Genomic DNA, 16,938 nt, shown 5'->3' on the forward strand with positions numbered 1-16,938 from the left:
ACAAAAACAGCGAGTGAGAGGAAAAGAAAAAAAAAGAGAGAGAGAAGTTGTCAGATTTTTCTTGGTCTTTCTTGTTCAATCCGTTTTCTTCCGAGAAACACGTCAACGTCTGACGTCCGTGATGAATGAGAACAAGGGAACATGACCGCAAACTCGTTAGCGGAGAAACCGACCTCATGATGGCATAATTTGTCTCTTCGGCCATTATTAAGATAAATAATCCGGGTATTTGTCAATAACATCTCAATCGTGGACGCCACTAATTACAGCTTCCACAAACCACTCAAGCCCACCCAACAACTTAAAATGCATTCTCATCATCATCAGTGCATTTCTTTTCTTATTAAAGGCATTTTATTTTATTTTATTCATCACAAAAAATTACTTTACTTTCTCTTGGTAGCCGCCATGCTAGCCAAAGAAGCTAACTCCTGGTTTGCAAGTCATTTCTAATTAGATGTATGTGCTTACTCATCGGTATGTGTTCTGTTTTTTTTTTTTTTTTAATTTTATGGAAATTGCTTTGGGCACTCGACGAAAAAAGGTTTAAAAGGTGGTTTGCGTGCGTCGACCTCGGCCGGGAGCACCTTTTATGATGTTTTCTCCCCCGGCCAGCACGTCACGATTTTGCTGCGCTAATTTTATCACAGCTAGCGCTTAATGTGATCCAACAACGACTTGTGCGAGCTCGCCTATAGTTACAAAATACATGGTTAATGTGAATTTTGAACAGCGTCTGTGATCCTGAACTGGTACTGTTCTTTAAAATGTTAAAATGGGACTGACTAAATGATCAGTACTTCGACTTCCCACGCTTTCTACAACACTGTGAATAACAACGCCTTTGTCGTAACAACACAAAACATAAATCTCTTCATTAAATTTAACCACACGCCTTTAAAATCTTGGGACTTTGATAGACTTTCCCTTGCTAGCATCCAAACCACTTAATCTCCAGATCACATTGAGATGTTCAGGCAAAAGCGATTACTCGATAAATGAAATCTGTCTCATTTTTAGATTTAATTTGATTGATTGAAGAGAAATATTATCTCTCAAGTTTGCAGATTTTTTTCCTTGTGTTGTCTTTGCTGAGCTTGTGAGAAAGCCGGTGTTTACTCTATCTGTGGTGTTCGGCTGCGGGGACATCTGCGCCTGAACCCGGGCCGGGGCCATTCACCGAGGGTTGCTGTGGACGGGGTCACATTAAAAGAAGCTTTGTCGCAAGGCAACAGGTTCTCAGAGGTGGAAAAATCTCAATTTGGCCTCGTCCGCGGCCAACGGTCCCTCCAGTCCTTAAGAGCACAATCGGGCCGCAGTCCATAAAGCGTAATTAACCGTTCAAGCCACACATGGGCAGTCTTGTAAAATTTACACGAGCATCCATCTCTCCTCAGTCAGCCTGTTCCCCCCCCCCCCCGTTTAATGAATCCGGTTGTTTGAACATCTCAGCCTTCCTGTGTGCATCTCGGCTCAACTGTTTTTTTGTTTTGGGATGTTGAAGGGACAGATGATCTCTTGTACCAGCAGAGACGCCCAAACCTCCTTATTAGTGCAGATTAGGCTGGCCGAGTCAGGGCGACCCGCAGCCTTTCCCAGGAGTTAGCAGCCTCCGTTTCTTCTGAATCGACACCCTGGACCCCGAGGCGGGTCAAAACCCCCCGCCACCGTGTGCTGTCACAGCAGCTGCAGCCGTCAGAAAACAGATCGCTTAATCGCTATTAACGCGTGTATTTGTACCCCCTCGTGTTCACAAAGTACGGCAATGGCACCTTCGTGGTGGTTAATGTGATTTGTCCCGTGGAAATGTACACTAATAAGGTGCTTAGATCCCGCCATATGTTTATGCTAGACAATGCTTTGTGAGCTGAGAGGCTTATATGGGGGGGGGGGGGGGGGGGGGGCTGTCTGTGGGCAGAAGGAAGTAACAGATGGTCACATGATCTCGTAGCCCCGAAAGATTGTTATTTTAGACACAAGAGTCCTTCGTGGAGTTGCTCCGTGTTTCTCCATATGAGGCAACTCAGATATGGTTCAGCAATTAGCGCACCACAAGAAGTTAAACAAACAGCCTAAATGGTTATGGATTTTTTGTTTTTTTTTTATATCAAGCAGAATTTTGGAGTTTTGGACCTCTTTGCGCCGGAACATAATCTTCTTCTTCTTCTTTTCCTTTCGGCTTGTCCCGTTAGGGGTCGCCACAGCGTGTCATATCTTTTGCCATCTTAGCCTATCTCCTGCATCTTCCTCTCTCAACACCCCAACTGCCCTCATGTCTTCCCTCACCACATCCATAAACCTTCTCTTTGGTCTTCCTCTCGCCCTTTTGCCTGGGAGCTCATCCAGCTCATCCTTCTACCAATATACTCACTCTCACGCCTCTGAACATGTCCAAACCATCGAAGTCTGCTCTCTCGAATCTTGTCTCCAAAACATCCAGCTTTGGCTGTCCCTCTAATGAGCTCATTTCTAATCCTATCCAACCTGCTCACTCCGAGCGAGAACCTCAACATCTTCATTTCTGCCACCTCCAGTTCTGCTTCCTGTTGTTTCTTCAGTGCCACCGTCTCTAATCCGTACATCATGGCCGGCCTCACCACTGTTTTGTAAACTTTGCCCTTCGTCCTAGCGGAGACTCTTCTGTCACGTAGAACACCAGACACCTTTCGCCAGCTGTTCCAACCTGCTTGGACCCGTTTCTTCACTTCCTGACCACACTCTCCATTGCTCTGTATTGTTGACCCCAAGTATTTGAAGTCGTCCACCCTCGCTATCTCTTCTCCCCGTAGCCTCACTCTTCCCCCTCCACTTTTCTCATTCACGCACATATATTCTGTTTTACTTCGGCTAATCTTCATTCCTCTCCTTTCCAGTGCATGTCTCCATCTTTCCAATTGTTCCTCTGCATGCTTCCTGCTTTCACTGCATATGACAATATCATCTGCGAACATCATGGTCCAAGGGGATTCCAGTCTAACCTCATCTGTCAGCCTATCCATTACCACTGCAAACAGGAAGGGGCTCAGAGCTGATCCCTGATGCAGTCCCACCTCCACCTTAAATTCCTCTGTCACACCTAAGGCACACCTCACCATTGTTCTGCTGCCATCATACATGTCCTGTACTGTTTTAACATACTTCTCTGCCACACCAGACTTACGCATGCAGTACCACAGTTCCTCTCTTGGTACTCTGTCATAGGCTTTATCTAGATCCACAAAGACGCAATGTAGCTCCTTCTGACCTTCTCTGTACTTTTCCACGAGCATCCTCAAGGCAAATAATGCATCTGTGGTACTCTTTCTAGGCATGAAACCATACTGTTGCTCGCAGATACTTACTTCTGTCCTGAGTCTAGCCTCCACTACTCTTTCCCATAACTTCATTGTGTGGCTCATCAACTTTATTCCTCTATAGTTCCCACAGCTCTGAACATCCCCTTTGTTCTTAAAAATGGGAACTAGAAAACTTTTCCGCCATTCTTCAGGCATCTTTTCGCCCGCTAGTATTCTGTTGAATAAGTTGGTCAAAAACTCCACAGCCATCTCTCCAAATTGCTTCCATACCTCTACCGGTATGTCATCAGGACCAACTGCCTTTCCAGTTTTCATCCTTTGTAGTGCTTTTCTGACTTCCCCCTTAGTAATCACTTCCACTTCCTGGTCCTTCACTCTTGCCTCTTCAACTCTTCCTTCTCTCTCATTTTCTTCATTCATCAACTTCTCAAAGTATTCTTTCCATCTATTTAGTACACTACCGGCACCAGTCAACACATTTCCATCTCTATCCTTAATCACCCTGACCTGCTGCACATCCTTCCCATCTCTATCCCTCTGTCTGGCCAACCTGTAGAGATCCTTTTCTCCTTCTTTCGTGTCCAACCTGGTGTACATGTCTTCATATGCCTCTTGTTTAGCCTTTGCCACCTCTACCTTTGCCCTACGTCGCATCTCGATGTACTCCTTTCGCCTCTCCTCAGTCCTCTCAGTATCCCACTTCTTCTTCGCTAATCTCTTTCCTTGTATGACTCCCTGTATTTTGGGGTTCCACCACCAAGTCTCCTTCTCCCCTTTCCTACCAAAAGACACACCAAGTACTCTCCCGCCTGACTCTCTGATCACCTTGGCTGTCGTAGTCCAGTCTACCGGGAGCTTCTGCTGTCCATCGAGAGCCTGTCTCACCTCTTTCCGGAAGGCTGCACAACATTCTTCCTTTTTCAGCTTCCACCACATGGTTCTCTGCTCTACCTTTGTCTTCTTAATCTTCCTACCCACCACCAGAATCATCCTACACACTACCATCCTATGCTGTCGAGCTACACTCTCCCCTACCACTACTTTACAGTCAGTAACCTCCTTCAGATTACATCGTCTGCACAAAATATAATCCACCTGCGTGGTTCTACCGCCGCTCTTGTAGGTCACTATGTGTTCCTCCCTCTTCTGGAAATAAGTGTTCACTACAGCCATCTCCATCCTTTTTGCAAAGTCCACCACCATCTGCCCTTCAAAGTTCCTTTCCTGGATGCCGTACTTACCCATCACTTCTTCATCGCCCCTGTTTCCTTTACCAATATGTCCATTACAATCTGCACCAATCACAACTCTCTCGCTGTCTGGGATGCTCAGAACTACTTCATCTAGTTCCTTCCAGAATTTCTCTTTCAACTCTAGGTCACATCCTACCTGTGGTGCATAGCCGCTAACCACATTATACATAACACCCTCAATTTCAAATTTTAGTCTCATCACTCGATCTGATACTCTTTTCACCTCCAAGACATTCTTAGCCAGCTCTTCCTTTAAAATAACCCCTACTCCATTTCTCTTCCCATCTACTCCGTGGTAGAATAATTTAAAGCCTGCTCCCAAACTTCTAGCCTTACTACCTTTCCACCTGCTCTCTTGGATGCACAGAATATCAACCTTTCTCCTAATCATCATGTCAACCAACTCCTGTGCTTTTCCTGTCATAGTCCCAACATTCAAAGTCCCTACACTCAGTTGTAGGCTCTGTGCATTCCTCTTTTTCTTCTGACGCTGGATCCGGTTTCCTCCTCTTCTTTGTCTTCGACCCACAGTAGCTGAATTTCCACCGACGCCCTGCAGGTTAGCAGTGCCGGGGGCGGGCGTTGTTAACCCGGGCCACGACCGATCCGGTATGGGATTCTTTAGATGAACGCTCATATTTGTTTGGCACAGTTTTTACGCCGGATGCCCTTCCTGACGCAACCCTCTGCATTTATCCGGGCTTGGGACCGGCCTACAGATTGCACTGGTTTGTGCCCCCATAGGGCTGCATTTGCATCTGCGCCGGAACATAATGAAAATGTATATACGCCTTTGCTTTTCGAAAACGTCGACAAAAGTTTTGGAGACGGATGTCGCTTGATCAAGACAAATTTTATCGTCAATCCAAAACATCCCAACTAAAGAAACGTCGTCAAGTTTATTTATGTTAAACGTAAACCCACAATTTTATTTGCAAGTATATGTTGGACGTGCCAGCGCTAATCAAAACACAGTTTTCTGGTGAAGGTTGCGTTCGTAATTCATCAATGTCAGTGGCCGGCATTTTTGCCAATCTTGGCCACTTAACAACTACCCTTGCAAACGCTGCGGACGTCACAAAAACCAAACCTAGAAAACAAGTTTGCAGAATCCCTGTGGATGTGTAACAATGATTGAGCAAGTTCAGGTCATCCAGGCCGTGAATCAACAAACTGCGAGACCTGGACCACTCAGCGGCTACACAGGCACATTTCCGTGACTTGTTTCACCTGAAATTGCCGAGATTGGAATGAATTTTCTTTGCGGATATCAAAAAGAGTGACCAAATTGAAAGCATTCACGAATTTTTTCAATCAAGTTCTAATCGCTTGTATTATTTATTGCATTTCCGTCTGAGATACTGCAGTTAAACCTACTGGTGAAAATATGAATCGAAGACAACGGGACATCTTTTTTAGTTGCTGATGACATTTTCACCCTCGACTCTTAAAATTAGAACCGCAGAAGCCTTTTGGATAAAAGGAGGAAATGTCGGCAACAACCAAGAAGTCCAGTTGTTTTGCGTCCCAACTTGGGTTGTCGAAAGACAAAAATAAAAATGAAAAATGTGACAGGTTCATGGCGGTTGCCTTTGCTAGATGACCCCCAGATTGAGCCCGCTGAAATAAGATCGAAATAAAAGATTCTTCCTTGTCCGCAATCTACAACATAGACTAAAGATGATGGCAATGTAAACGTTTGGCTTTATCACACATTTATGAGCATACTGGTTATAATTCAATGATATATCTTCCGCGGCATTCAAGTCAAACATCATCTGATAATGCCGACGCTAGTGTGACGGGTTGGGGAACGGGTGGTTGGATGGGACTAAAAAGGCAGGCGGGCGGGCGGGCGGCTTTTGCAACACGAGCAAATGTTGGATCCCCCGTTTTCCAGACATGACTCCAAACTCTTCTGTTTGTTGTTAGGCGCTCGAAACCGCAACTTTTCGTTTTCAAACTGCGGGCCAAGAGTGTCATTTCAAGACCACAACAGTAATGACAAATTCAACCCGGACCAAGCTTGCATCCGCCCGCCCGTCCGTCTTGTGCCTAAACTGAACTGTAAAAGGAATCAAACCATTGCATCCTATCGCAAAGATGCTTCTGATTGTGGTCATCAGTGACAATGCAACCAGATTGATGCTTTTTGAAATCCCGTTGCCTCGGATGGGAATGTGATTTCTCCCGGTGACAGGCTTGGATTAGCGCACCGAGGCCACATGAAAGTGTCGATTTAACACAACTACTGCGCAGAGTTGGAGAACAAAGGACGGGAATTGCAACGGAAAAATACTTTTGTAACCGCCGAGACAGCTGGCATTCCTGCTGCAAAATTTCCAACAGCCTTCTTTCCGTGAAAAAGAAAATGATGTCATTCGCTCGATGGCGGACTCGGGCCGGCGAGCTGCCACCTGCCCGGGCTGCAGACTTAACCGTCGGTCTTCGGCAGATTCCAGCGAGATTGGATGTGATGCTGGCTCGTTCCACTTTTGTCCACTTCGTTTCGGTACGGAAGAAGAGGACCTGATTGAGCTTTCAAAGAGTATCCGAGGAGTTACTAGTTACTTACTGACTATAACAGGGATGGGCAAAGTATGCCGCCATAGTCGATTAATTTCGGGACAATTTATCTGGTTTTTTTTTCCCTACTCAAATGTATTCAAAGGCATGTATTAATTTGTATTTATTATTACTTACCAGACAGCACCTTGGGTCAGCTGGAAACTGTTGTCCTCACAGTTCTGAGGTCCCGGGTTCAGTCCCAAACCCACCTGTGAGGAGTTTGCATGTTCTGCCTGTTCCTGTGTGGGTTTTCTTCCCACACCCCCCCCCCCCAAAAAAAAACATGCAATATTAATTGGACGCTCGAAATTGCACCGAGGTGTGCTTGTGAGTGCAACTGTTGTCAGTCTTCATGTGCCCTGCGATTGGCTGGCAACCAGTTCAGGGTGTACCCCGCCTCCTGCCCGTTGACGGCTGGGATTGGCTCCAGCAATCCCGCGACCCTCGTGAGGATAAGCAGCTAAGAAAATGGATGGATGGGTATTACTTTGCAGTTTTTAAATCAGAGTTCTCCATGTTGCCATCCATTTTAGAGCATTTTCACTGATCTTTCACGACGCACGATACATTTTTCTGTGACAACGTAAGCGTAAACCTAGCGAAAAAAAAGTTTGTGACTAGACAGTGACTTGAAAATATTTTTTGCTTGAAATTATGAACAACAAAAACGAGGATGAGAAAAGGCCCATCTGTCCAACTAAAAAAAAAAAGATGCACTCAAATTTCCACACCTCTGTATGGTATTATTACTTGCTTTATCGTGGGCGAGTAATTTAAGAATCGGAAACGGGTCACGTACTGCGACTGAGGTGTTGATGTTGATTTATCGAGCGTGTTTAGAGCGTAAGAATGGTACCGTCCATTAACAGGCATTTGCATACGTGCCAAGGTATCGAGTTCCCTCGACGGCTAATTCCGTCGGCCCACGCGATGTAACAAGATCGATGTGAACTATTCGTACGTTGGACAGCGGACCCGGCGCAGACAGCTGCCAGGGGGGGGGGGGTTACGCGATATCGGAGGGGCTCCGAGGGGCTAAGACGGCACGTCTCGAGGCTTTGGCCCGGCGGCGAGAGGCGATACGGCCGAGAGAGATGTGAGAAATGCTTCCCGTCTGATCCCCGCGCCTGTCGACAACGCGGAGGTCGGCGCGGGGTCGGGGCCGCTCGGAAGGGAGCGTTCGAGCGTACTTTTAGGCGCGGCGCTTTCGGAGGATTAGCCCCGGTGACGAGGCATTTGCGGGTCAAAGGTGGCGCCAGTGCTCGGCGACTGTGTGTTCTCGCCAGACGGTAAACAGCTTGTGACAGTACAAATACTTGGTTACTTTGATGTGAGTTTAATGTGAATATTGGAAGTACAGCGACATGCGGACCAATTGCATGCTCTGGAAAATAAATTGCGTCAACTCCATTTGCCATTTTATTTTCAAAACACACATTAGTTATTGGGTCAATCGCAGGAGTTATGGAACAGAACCCTAACCCTAAACCCAAAATCTGCACCATATAGGAATGAAATAATTTTGCTACATGTCAAAGCTTCATACCTAATACCAATACATAACATGCATGATTCGATTTGCCCTTTATAAGTGAATTTGAATGTGTGTGGCTTTAAAAGGCGGAGCCTGGCCTGTCGACTGATGTCGGAGTCAGCGAATGAGAATTTGCAGTCGGTTGTCGTTGGCTCAAGACAACAGGAGGCTGTTAAGAGGCTAACCGTTCGCCAGTCTGCGCGTTGCGTACCTCCGATTTGTCATTTGTTCAATAAAGCGATTGAAAGTTCACAGCCGGAGAGATTATCATTTCCGATAAGTAGCAATGGTTGGTTATATTAAATTAGCTCGCAACGTTAACTGCAGATCTGCAGTTGTTTTAGCCAGTTTTGCTTTGCAGTCGACACACTGCACTTTTTTGTTTTAATGTTCCCAAAATGTGCACGTTTTCTCCCTTTTACTCACTCTTTCCTCCTTGTTCATGCATACTGATTGCTTCGGGAGTCTGTGGAATTAGTATATGCGGAAAAAATGATTCCCTCAAAATCGACATCAGGAAAAATCTGCAACCTAAAATTATCCATCCATCCATTTCCCTTTGCCGCTTATCCTCACGAGAGCCGATCCCGGCTGTCAACGGGCAGGAGGCGGGGTAACACCCTGAACTGGTTGCCAGCCAATCGCAGGGCACATCGAGACAAACAATCACCCCTAGGGGCAATTTAGAGTGTCCAATTAATGTTGCATATTTTGGGGATGTGGGAGGAAACCCGAATGCCCGGAGAAAATCCACGTAGGCACGGGGAGAACATACAAACTCCACAGAGGCGGGGCCGGGATTGAACCTGGGTCCTCAGATCTGCAAGGCCAATGCTTTACCAGCTGATCAACTGTGCCACCGAGCATAAAATTATATATGTACAAAAAAAAAAATAATAATAATAAATTCAAAAGTGGAATGAATTGAAATTACTGGGGTGTGTTTTCGAGAAGGATAAATAACACTATATTGTCTAAAAACGTGATAAAAGTGATTGTCAAGAACGACTGTAGTATCTGTGTGTTGGACATGGGCCTTTAAGGGGTGTGGTGTCAGGAGCTGGGTTCAGTTGGCCTGCATGCGAGGATCTAGTTGTGAGTTGTGGCCTACAACAGCTCCTTAGGAGTCTTTTCATTTGGTGTTTGTGTCTTTGACTCTTTGTCCCATTCACCAAATGATTGAAAGTCCACTAAAGACGGACGGAGGCTCTCCTTGTCCACATCCGAGGGCATGACAATCAGCTACCTTCTTATTTTATATTTTTATTTTCTCCATTTCACTGAAGCGGTGCTGTAGCTGAAGCAAATTTGATCTCCCAACATCCATCCATCCATCCATCCATCCATTATCTACCGTTTTTCCGGGTCGGGTCGCGGGGGAAGTGGCTTCAGCAGGGATACCCAGACTCGCGTTTCCCCAGCCACTTCTTCCAGCTCGATCCCGAGGGGTTCCCAAGCCAGCCGAGAGACGTAGTCTCTCCAGCGTCCTCGGGGTCTCTTTCAGGTGGGACGTGCCCGGAACACCTCACCAGGGAGTCCTCCAGATCAGATGCCCCAGCCACCTCATCTGGCTCCTCTCAATGCGGAGGAGTAGCGGCTCGACACTGAGCAACACACAAAGCAAAAAAAAATATCAAATCCACCAAGCGACAACTTGTAAGGTTTTCCTGTTGTACAGAAATCGAATCGGTCCCTGTGAGTACTTTTGCCACCTGGCTATGCAGGAAGAATGTAAACCGTGTGCTCGGTAGACGCTGCTGTTGTTTTGATAATCGTTGAGCCCCAGTGAGCACTAAGCAGCTCATCTTTGATCAACAACAGCCCGACTGCCAAACACGCTTTGGCTGCCAGCAGCGCCGCTAAAGCGATGCGGGCGCTGAGATCAATTCAAGAGGATCAGCTCTAATCTGTCGCCAGGACAACCCGAAGAATGATTGAACTCGAGACACGAGCGAGGCGACTTGACTGCTTGGCATCAAGCGCGATGCTATAATAACATCGTGGCCGCGCCAAAACATTTTTTGCATGACGTTTGTCAGCGGATTTCTCTGTATAAATCTGTAATCATTTTGGTACGAAACGTCTTCCCGTATTCTTATAAATATTTGTGAAGGTGGCAACAAGCCATCACCTAAAAGTCAACATTGTCCATATTTAGTTGGGAACGAAGATCCCGAAGTGGAAGTTCGAGGGACGTGACTCATTTTTTGGTTACTATTCAATTTAAAAAAAAAAAAAAAAATGTTTTCAGGGCCTTTTTGGGCAAGCAGATCAAAATGTTTACCGTTAACTTTATTTCCCCCTCTGGGAATCGAACTCTGTATATTCTAATCACCGGTACCCACTTATGTTCTGAGCAGAAAAGCCCGGTAGATTTAAGGACGAATATCTGTTTATTAAATCCAGCGGTACGCCGATGTTTTAAGTGAAGCAAAGCCCAATAATACCCAATAATGTTGCATTTGATTACTGAAATTGGCTTTTAGACCTCAACATCCGCAACCAATTTTTGTTCTCTTTTGGAGACTTGACCCAACCCAACAGTTGACCGTTTGGTTGGCTTTCTGATCCCGTTTTTCTGTTGCTCCGTCGTCAGGTGTATGAAACTGTGCTATACGCTACATATTCCAAATGGTAATGTACCGTATTTTCCGCACTAAAAGCCTTTCATTTTCTCAAAAGCTGACGGTGCGCCTTATAATCAGGTGCGCCTTATATGTGGATCAATATTGAGCCTTTAGTGCAGCGCCATCTAATGGATGCATAACGTAACTCCACCCTCTACCGTAGCATCTCTGCGATGAAAAAAGTTTTCAAACAGTGCGGAAAATACGGTACCTTAATTGCCGTTAATAGTGCTGCAGGACATTAATGGAACCACAAATTGCTCCTTGCATCCAAAAAACAAACAAAACAAGTCACATGAAAATAAAATATAAGTGACTCTTATGCAGAAATGGGGAGGAACGAAGCAAACTGGGTGGAATGATGACGTCACGGAGCGCCCGTTTCCACAAATGTGGAGCGGCCATCAAGTCTAAAAGAACGCTAAGTTGACCCATCTTCATTTCAATGTCAAATTTGACATTACAAGACATCACAGATTCTGTTTATGTGCCGCTGTTTTGATCAACAAGTGCCTTCAAATGCGTTCATTATTTAACGTCAGTGCATAAGCAATATCCTATGGCCTACGAATTGCAGTGAAATCCAAGCCTTTTCTTGAATCTCCGCTTGTAGACGGCTATCCAAGAAAAGCAAATGAGAGCAAAGTTGGGTCGAAATCAGCCATTCCGTTTATGTCCTCGGCGAGGGAATCAAAAATGAAGAATTGGCACGTAATGAAAACAAAAATAGAGGGGATGAATGCACGTTTCTTTTGGCCAAATGAGCTTCGATGAGATTCCTTACATCTTTTTTAACTCCAAACCAGCAGTCCATTTCATTTCAAGGATTCATGCAAGGAGTCTTCTAATGGACTCGCTGACGTGAAATCCAGTAGATAGCTGTTCGCTTCTAGAACTCAATTACTGGAAAAGGGGTCACAGTCGCAGCCTGTATACTATAAATATACTATATGATGGACAAATGTATTAGCCCGACAAGGGGGAAAAAATAATAAAGCACATTATTGATTGTTGATTAATACAGGGAGTCCTCGGGTTAAGACGGTCTCGACCTAAGAAGTTTCGACATTACAACTCCCGTCCCACGTCCGGCTTATGCTCGTCCGTGTTCGTGTCTTTGCATTTTTCGCCCTCCTTTTTCGACATTACGGCCCCAACGACGGGAAGCTGCGTCTTTTCGCAATGCTTCCGCAGCCAAAAGCAAATCCATGACCGTGGAAACGAAGCTCAAGATCTTAAAAAGATTGGAGAAATGAGAGACACCAACGCCACCAGAACTTCAGTCGCTCGACCGTGGTGACAACGATTCAAGAGAAAGCCCGTATTTTAACGCGCGTGAAGGGTTCCGTTCCGATGTCGATGATGTCAATGATCGCAAAACAAGGTTCTTTGACACTAGCTTGAGGACCAGGTTCCTTGGCGATAGCTAAGCACAGCCGCCTCCCCTTCTTCTTCTTCTTCTCCATCCACCTCTCAGCACTCATGCTAACTACGCCATCTTGTTTATTTCAATGTATTTGTTTTTTTTTATATAAAGTTTTGGTGTAAATTCTGACTTTACTGGTGGAATGGGACTTAAGTCAAAATTCGAGTTCAGTCGCTACTGTAGGAACGGATCTCAGTCGTAGACCGAGGACTCCCTGTGTGTAAAATTAATTTTATTTGCGTGACTTAATAGATGATGTCGTATTAGTGACTTGGTTGTAGTAAAGTCGTAAGTAGTTTGACACAATCCAGTCAGCTAGCTCAAATGTAGCGATAAAATCCAAATTAAATTCAAGCTTGCTAATCCCTGATTGAAATGGTAAATTGACACCGAAAGTGAAAGAGTCGGCATGAAAGCGTCACGTGATTCTGGACGGTCTCTACTTGTTTTTATGACTGGCGGTCAAAGGTCATATGGCTGGAGGTGAATTCAGTTTTGAAATTGTTTATTTCCGTTCAAAGTTGTAAAACGTCACTTCACCTGAAAACGTTTGTAACCTTTATGTTCGAAATAGTAAAATGACACCGGGATTGCAAGAATCTGCATTACATACAGAACTTTGCTTTGTTTTTTTTTTTTTTTTGAGAGATGGTCATTAGATTTGAAAGTGAAGTGAGTTTGAAATCAGTCATTCCTGTTCAAAATGGTAAAATTATGATTTTTCTATTTTCGTTTTTATGATGGGTAGTCTTTAAGTCACAAGGTTGAAGGTGAATAACGTCTTAAATTGCCCTTCCTCATTCAGAACGGCCAAAAAATGACAACTGATTCAAATTGAAAGTTGTTGTTCAATATTCCTATGAAAACTTAATAATAGAATACAATGTGGCGCCTGTTCGTCGCGTTAAAGTGTTGAAGCTAAACTGTTTAAAGTACGAATTGGTGTACGGGCACCTTTATTGAGACCCTGCAAGTTTTTGTGTAGCCCTGCTAACTGTACTGTACGGACTGTACATTTTCGTACCGCAATGTCTGATTGCATCCGACAATTGCGACTCTCGCAACTATTTGAAGCAGATCGACTGAGTGTTCGCTTTCAGGAAGGATTAGAAAGTTCAAGCAATGCAGACCTCTGAATCTCTTCTCCCCCCTCATGTTGTTTCTGTGATTTAAAGTCCAATTTCATCTGTTTTTCATTTCAACTCCATCCTCTCAATACCCAGACGGGCACTGTTTTCGTCACCCACGCCGGGTTTTTGGCCTAAAATAGCCTTTCTCCCAACTCGTATTGCACAGACAACGGACTTCTTACCACGCACCTTAACGTTGCTTTGATCCCGGGTTTGAAAGCTTCTCTTTTCCCCACACAAATTCAAAAACACCGTTTCCTTTTTGTTGTTACTGGATGCTCAGGTTCTCTGCCGCTGAGCGGAACGGGGACGGTCACGGTTCTGGTGGACGACGTCAACGACAACATGCCGGTTTTCCCCTCGTCCGCCTTCCACACAACCATCACGGAGGACGCTCCCACCGGGACCGACGTGCTACTGGTGAACAGTTCCGACGCGGACGTGGGCCTCAACGGTGTCATAAGGTAGACTCTTGCGCTATTATTTTACCATACAAAGTCCAAAGTTATAAGAACGCAGGGACTCGTCACTACATTAGTGGTGCAGTGGGGGATCATCAGGTCTACCCGGCCCACTGGACTGTTGAGCAGCCATTCCCAGGGAACATATACGGGTGGATAAAACCGCCAGTCATCCTCACATTCACAGTCATGGCTCATTTTCAGTCTTGGAACGTGGGGGTCGAGCCGGGGAGAAGATGCAAACCCGAGTTGCGATTTGAACCCGTAACTTTGAGGCAGGCTCGCAAACCATTTCATTTTCCTCGGTGCTTGTCCCTCTAAGCCCCAGTTTCATTGGTCTTTCAGGGCCCAACGTGGACTTTCAGTTCCCCCGAAATCCCTGTTTTGGTCTCTGACTCTCGGTTTTTCCACACTCACATCTCTTCATGGGGAGCTGCAAAGAGACGCCCCCACCACCGTCCCCCTCAAGCCGGACGTTGACTCGAGTCCGTTCCCTCCTTTCTCTGGGCGAACCCTATTGGGTACACACTGGGGGGTACCGCAGTGTGCTCCTGTTTCCCAAAACATGATAATGAGGATGTTAATCGTCTATGACAGTACGAGGTGTACCCATCGGGGGTTCCAGGGGCCTTTAATGGAGACCAGAGCCGGTTACCATCAGTTATTAGTCGGGATTCTCACAGCTCATTAAGACGGAGTTAAGGTTCGGGACTTCTAAAGCTCCTTTGAACCGAGCTGAGCTTCCACGTTGCCTTTATATTTTCTTTTGGTTTTTTGGGGGGACAAAGGGTTGACTATTGCTTTCTCAAGAAACATTTCTAAGCACACGACGTTGCGTACGTTTACGCATCGGTTTATATTTGTGTCTGGGTCTGGTCTGGTCTGGTCTGGAGGCAACTCCTCGCATCTCTGACTTGCTGATAAGTTTTTGTAAAAGACGCATTTTCACTGTGAGCTATTCAGTCATCAGTCATTCGTGTTCAAATGACACTTTGATACGTTTGGGTGTTTATGGAGTAGATATTATTAAAGGCTGTTAGTTAATATTAAATGTTTTTTTTTTTCAGGCTCTAGTGAGGGCAAAGCCAAGATATAAAGAAATCTTATGAATGTCCACTGAAGTCATTTTGTTAGGCAGGAGAACTGAGGCTTGACTAGAAAATACAACTTTATAATTTCACATCTTTTTTTTTTCTTGAAATACACCCAAGTGAATGAAGTGAGTTTGAAATGGTGCCCTCTATAGACCACATTGCGGCAAGGCTAAAATACACACACACACAACTGCATGCGTACATTGTACTGCAATGTACTGTAACATAGGCAGAACTCTCGTGAAAATAATGGAGCAAAATTGGAACTACAGAAGCCTCGTGCGCGTCAAAAATGTGAAAAAATACATTACATTTAAAACAAAAAAAAAAAAAAGAGGCCATTTGGGAAGATATCCAACACATTTTATTTAACTGCTAGCATTTACTTTTCTTTTTTTTTATTTTTGTGTTTTATTTGTTTGAATCAATTTTTGTTTGCATGTTTGAATGAATTCATCATTTATTTGCATATGTAAATGAAGCTATTTATTGAATAATTTCACTAATTCATAATTCATTTTGTTCATTGATTTCTGAATTGAATTAATGAATATTTCATGGCGTCATTCATTTATTCATGCATTTAGTTTCACAAACTAACCAAACATACCACAATAACGATGTGGCAATGCTTCTAAATGCGCCGTGAACACAAAGTTAAAAAATAATAATAATTAAAAAAAAAAAATCAAAAAATGAAAATAAGTTAATGCAAAACAAAACAAAAACACTGAGTGGTGTTCAGATGTTGAACTGAATTTGAAAATTGCTTTATTTAAAAAAAAAAAAAAAGCACTTTAAGGCACATAAACGCCAGTATGTGATATGCATACTGTACGTGTATGTACTAGAGGAGTGCGGACCTCTACTAGTAATCACAGCTTTTGCCGTTTATACACTTTTCTTCATGCTGCTATCACGTTCCTGATTGTGCTAAATGTCGTCCTCTCAAACACCCCCCCCGCCACCTCCCAACAGTTACAGTTTGACCGGAGGACACGGACAGTTCTCCATCAACCCGGCGACCGGACAGATTATCACCAGCTCCCTGTTGGACCGAGAGGCGCGAGCCAATTACCAGCTGCTGGTGGCGGCGACAGATGGAGGGCAGCCGCGGGGCCTGTCCAGCTCGGCCACCGTGTCGGTGACGGTGGCCGACATCAATGACAACCCGCCGCGCTTCCACCACCACCCTTATGTTACCCACATACCCGCCTCCACTGCAGCAGGTAAACGAAAAAAAAAAAACAAAAAAATGCTCGGGTAAAAAGATGCATTTCATTACAAAAAAAGGGGTCATTTTCCACTGGAAGATCGCAATATGATATTAATGTCAAAGACTGATAAGGAAAAAAAGCGTACATGTATTGATGGACATAAAATGTAAAAAAAAAAAAAACAACAAATAGTAAGAAATAGCGTGTGGTAATAACGGTCAACCACAGAAGTGTGCAAATGACTCATTACTAATGGATCTATCTTCTTCTTTTCCTTTCGGCTTGTCCCGTTAGGGTTCTCCTGCATCTTCCTCTCTAACCCCAACCGCCCT

The 16,938-nt window shown here is 44.7% G+C and overlaps 1 protein-coding gene across 1 annotated transcript in view; it reads left to right on the forward strand.

The window, feature by feature from the left end:
• fat4 (FAT atypical cadherin 4) overlaps positions 1-16,938 on the forward strand; it is a 113,732-nt gene that overhangs the window by 75,797 nt on the left and 20,997 nt on the right. The window contains exons 7-8 of the mRNA XM_061834546.1: positions 14,118-14,298; positions 16,368-16,618. Of these exons, the coding sequence (XP_061690530.1) occupies positions 14,118-14,298; positions 16,368-16,618 (432 nt within the window). The remainder of the gene's footprint in view (positions 1-14,117; positions 14,299-16,367; positions 16,619-16,938) is intronic.

The sequence above is a fragment of the Syngnathoides biaculeatus genome, chromosome 11 (assembly GCF_019802595.1).
Source record: "Syngnathoides biaculeatus isolate LvHL_M chromosome 11, ASM1980259v1, whole genome shotgun sequence".
In the NCBI taxonomy this organism is placed as follows: Eukaryota; Metazoa; Chordata; class Actinopteri; order Syngnathiformes; family Syngnathidae; genus Syngnathoides; species Syngnathoides biaculeatus.